Consider the following 4970-nt stretch of genomic DNA (forward strand, 5'->3'; position numbering starts at 1 on the left):
GGGGGGGGGGACTAGTTCATTAAATTTAGCATTGCCTCACAATGTCAGCGTTCAGCTCCTCAAAAACTACATGAACGAGTTGGCCATACCTGCATACTTCCCCCTGCACTTAGCTTGATTCATCTCAAAGGACAAATCCATCTTTGAGCAATTCTCAAGGAAGACACTCAGCCAGATGAAAAGGAGGGTGAGCCCTCCTACCTCTTTCGGCCCACATTCAGGGGCACTTGCCATCAGCTGGCTGGCTGCCAACGGGCCGGTGGACAGGGTTAGACATGTGGGAAGGAAACAGTCACCTTGTTTTCCTGCCTTGGATGGAACTGGCAGAATTGCAGTTATTCCCCACAGGGGCTCTAGCTCACAGCCCCTGTATAAAATGCCTCATCACGGAGCTTTACCTCTTGCCCAGCAAATGAGAATCCTGACTCATCGCAATAACTGTCCACTTGGAAGTGTCCAGCACCCTCCATCAGTTGATTCTCTTCAATAAAACGTGCACACCGGGTATTTCCCTGAGAGGTTTTGGGGCACCAAGAGTGGCAAGGCTTCCTGGAAGAGCCCTACAGGATCCGATTCAGATTCGTCACATGAATTTCACCAGGGTAATCCTGAGTAGTTGAGTTCTCGCTCCCTCCTCCTCCTCCCCCCCGTCATATTTCCACAAGTTATAACCTGGCATCCCTGCTCTCCAAAGCCAGAAATATGACAAATATTCAGATAAGCCGATGGAATTTAAAAGTGCATGTTCATTGCTTTGCTGGTGAGGACTGCAGGGCACACTTTAGAATGTGAGGTGTGCCTCTCTCAAAAGTGCATGTAGTTCAAATTCTGCATCTAGTAACACACCAAGAACTCAGGAAACGCTTAATAACTATTTGCAGAATAAATTAATAAATCCTATTTTAATGTATTGTGACAATTTCATTCTTAAAAGGATATTATGGGGAGCATGTAATGGAAAAGAATTTTCGTATCTTTAGAAAATTTTGTTTTTATGGTTAAGAGGCTTAAAGTGAGGTTAACCTTTAATTTCAAGCTCAACCTCTTTATTTTTTGTGTATTTATTTATTTTTTTGAGACGAAGTCTTGCTCTGTTGTCAGGCTGGAGTGCAGTGGCATGATCTCGGCTCACTGCAACCTCCGCCTCCCGGGTTCAAGCAATTCTTCTGCCTCAGCCTGTAGCTGGGACTACAGGCGCACACCACCATGCCCAGCTAATTTTTGTATTTCTAGTAGAGATGGGGTTTCACTATATTGGCTGGGCTGGTCTCGAACTCCTTACTTCATGATCTGCCTGCCTCAGCCTCCTAAAGTGCTAGGATTACAGCCATGAGCCACTGTGCCCAGCCCTTCTTTTTTTTTCTCTCTCTCTTTTTTTTTTTTTAATGGCAGAGTAGTGTAGTAAAAAGAGCTTGAGGTTTGAAATTAGACCTATTTTTCAAACCCAGTTCTGGTATATTCCAAGATAAGAGCGTGTAATTTACAGGTGTTACAAGGATCCAAAGAGGTAACTAGAAACATTCCTAGCACGTGGCGGGCGATAGGAATGGAAGGATGGTCTTGTCCTTTTCTCTTGGTCTGACCCTCCACTATCACACCAAGGCTTGGGGTCCTTGTAATTCTACAGTGTAGAGTCACTCACGTGCTGCTTATTTTACAGAAGCCAAAGTAAGTCAGGGGTTTAGTTCCTTCGGCCACGTCCAGATTCAGTCTTCTCATGCCTGGACACACTTCTTAAATTATGCTTTTCTATATTCAATGCTATTTTGGATCTTCTACACCAGTGCAATGCAGAGGCCTCCCTCACAAAGCCTCTAACAGACCTGATCTTTATTAAGTGCCTTCAGTGCAACAAAAACTCTTTAACAACTCATGAGGATTTCAGGGCCTCCAAACTGGCAAGCGTTTCGGGGAAATCACAGGGAAATTTGTTGGCCGCATGATTAATCCTGGGTGGATTGGTCCCGGAAAAGCACATGTGGGTTAGCAGCAAGCAGCAGCTTGCAGAATCTCACAAAATAAACTGTCCAACGAAGAGGCCCCAAAAACGTGCCTTCCCGATGAAAGTTCAGCATGAGGGTGGGGCCTGACAAAGGAAGAAAACGCCAGATGTGTGGACAACAGACCTCCTTTGAATCCACTAACACCCAAAGAGATGACACATGGGACCAGATTATAAAACTGAACCAGATTATAACGCTGGAGGGGGGAAACCCAGTAGGGTGTAGGATCTTATGAAAAGGATCATAAAATTCATCACCGTAATTACCCCCCAGCCCAGCTCCCCAACAAAAGCCAACCATAGCCTCGCTCAGTAATGTTATTCATCCATATTCAAGTCGCCTCGCTCATTATTCTCAGACAAAAACCCTGCTGGGACTCTGCTCCTCTGGCAGCCAGGCAACTGAGCACCCACCCTCACTCGGCCAGCCCCCCATACCACTTCTTTCTTTAGTAGTGGAGTTTCCAGCACCAACGATGGTTTTTCGGTTTTAATGCCATCTTTTAGGAGTACCTTTGACATTCAGGAGCTGGCTGAAGAGAATCACAGCTAAAGCTTCCCTGGGCAAAAACAAAGGATGTTACCCAGCCACTTTTCTTTAGCAGGGCTGAGATGCTGAAGTGAGGGCACTCCCCCACTTTGCCCTGGTGAGCACAAAACGGTGTCATTTTGCACATTGTCTCGCCAGAAAGGAAATGTAACTGAAAATACAGAACTGTATATATTCCAGTGGAAAGAAAAGTTCCAAAGATAGGACTGCCACGAATAACCCATGGCCCCTATAAAAAGAGTTGCTCTGTCCCTTTGAAGCAGACAGCCCAGCACAGAGCAGTAAGTACACTCTATCATTTCCCTGAGATTGGGTATTTTTGTCTGTGTGGACAACTGTAGGAGCCCAGGTTAGGAGCACCCCTCCTGCAAACCACTCCCTCTCCAAGAAGTATTCCTCTGGGCTTAGGCCTACGTTAATCCTCAATTTTTGGAAAATGTTTACTTTTCACAGCACAGCTCAGCAACCTCCAGCCCCAAAGATCACGAATTAGCTTACAATTCCTTCAACCAACATTTAGTGAGCAACTACTATGTGCCAGGCATTGTTTTGGCGGTGCGGAATCAAGGCTGGATGTAAGCTGGGTCCTTCAGAACATGTGTTCCACTGAGGAAACATAAAAATAAAAACCGAAGAAAAGAAACAAAATGTTGACAGATGTCAACGGAGACCACCAACACATCAACCCAGCAGGAAGAGGTAAGGCTCCAGGAGAGAACAACGGAGAATAGAAGCTGTGGACGCCCCCACCCCAACATGGGATCCAATACATTTAAAGCCTAAGGAGTCAGCAACAGGCATTCAGCCACTGTTGTTGTTGCCTAAGATGAACACATGGCTCAAACCCACTTAAACCTCAATGTTCATAACGTGTAACAATCTTTATGCACTCATACCGCTTGGAAGCCTCCACTTGGATCCTTTCCACATACACCATCCTCTCTAAAGAGGATAAAGGAGGCCTCTTCCAGTCCAGTGATGGGGTGCTGAGGGCGTCCAACAGGCAGGGCACCAGACTAGGTAGTCTCAAGGGGGACCAGGGCCACCGCAGAGGGGGGAACCCTCCTCTTGGCCCCAGCCCTCCTGAACGTCCCTCCCGATTCTATGGGGCCAGCTTCTCCCGAGGCGTGCGTATTCCTCCAACACACCGCCGTATGGTAAGGAAACCCCAGTCACTGCTGCCAGCAAGCGGGGCTGCCTACTGTGAACCTTCCACCGGATCTCTCTGGCGCTGCCGACTCGGAGGGAGGCCCCCTCTGCTGCCCACCTCGCAGCCTGTGGATTCCGGGGCTCCTCCCTGCACACCCGCGCAGCTGCGTCTTTGGGACCTGGCACCAGCTAAGCCGCTGCCTCTCCTCCTCCGGCGCTGAGCCGCCTGGCACGCACACACCCTGAGCTCCCCCGCGCTCCCCTGGACAACCTCGAATACTACCAGGCCCGGGCATTCCAACAAGTCTCTGCTCGCTCGTCCCCATCAGCGACCGCAGGAAGCCACTTGCGCGGGGTCTTACCTCCTTCTGCCAGGACCCAGAGCGATGCGCTTCCCAAAACGAAGAGCAGAGCTGATACCTTCCACATCGTTCCCGTTGAGTTGCTCTCCTGGGGGCCGAGCAGCAAGTTTCTGCGCTGGGGAAGATTAAAAGCGCCGCGGCCACAGGCCCAGCCTGGAGGAGCGCGACGGTGGGGGCCGGCGGGGTAGAAGCAGGAGCCACGGCGCGGGAGGGTGCCCGAGCTTCCCAAACCCCAGGCAGCCGGACAGCAAACTTTGCAGCTGAGAACTTTTCCGAGCGGAGTCAGCATTTATCTCTCCCGAGGAGGCGGGGGAGCGGGGTCGGCCGCAAGGTGGTCTCCGTCCGGGCGCGCTAGGCCCGCCCTCGGGCTCTGTTTGGCCGGCGCCAAAACGATGATCTCAGGCCAGGTTTAAAGTTACAGGGCCGCAGCTGCGGGGGCCGCCAGGACTGTGGGCCCTGGCAAAATAGGCTTTTATTCTGTTCAGCAACAGGAGGGAAAGGGACCACATGCAACAAACGGGGTTTTAAAAATTATATATAAATTTTTTAAAACCTGTATTTATTATTCTTTTTTTTTTTTTTTTTTCTTTTAAGAGTAAGGCACAAGTCTGTTTTTCTTGTTATGGGCAGAAGTGAGAAGTAAACTGTTCCTTGAGTGGCCAGTAGTTTTAGAACTAAGCATGGGGTTGTGCCTGTAAATATTGAATTTGATGGCTTAAAAAAAAAAAAAAAAAGTTGGCCGTCATCTGGGTGGGCCGGAGGCGGCCCGCGCTGGTCAATTGCGCCCTTGTCCCGGGGACGGGAGCGGGCGGGCTCCGGGGGGCTGCCCCAGAGCTGGCTGGTGGGGGAGTTTGGCAGAGCGGGTGGCTTTGGCAGTTTTGAAACAGAGGCTGAATTCCATCCGCCT

At 49.7% G+C, this 4970-nt stretch overlaps 1 protein-coding gene across 1 annotated transcript in view; it reads right to left on the reverse strand.

Moving 5' to 3' along the window:
- Nucleotides 1–4561, reverse strand: part of PDPN (podoplanin) — a 35443-nt gene extending 30882 nt beyond the window's left edge. Inside the window, 4 exon segments of the mRNA XM_017870446.1 lie at nucleotides 4064–4191; nucleotides 4193–4240; nucleotides 4242–4333; nucleotides 4335–4561. Coding sequence (XP_017725935.1) covers nucleotides 4064–4191; nucleotides 4193–4240; nucleotides 4242–4333; nucleotides 4335–4352 — 286 coding nt within the window. The 5' untranslated portion in view covers nucleotides 4353–4561.
- Between the last annotated feature and the right edge of the window lie 409 nt (nucleotides 4562–4970).

This window comes from Rhinopithecus bieti, unplaced genomic scaffold (assembly GCF_001698545.2).
Source record: "Rhinopithecus bieti isolate Rb0 unplaced genomic scaffold, ASM169854v2 scaffold_5710, whole genome shotgun sequence".
NCBI lineage: Eukaryota > Metazoa > Chordata > Mammalia > Primates > Cercopithecidae > Rhinopithecus > Rhinopithecus bieti.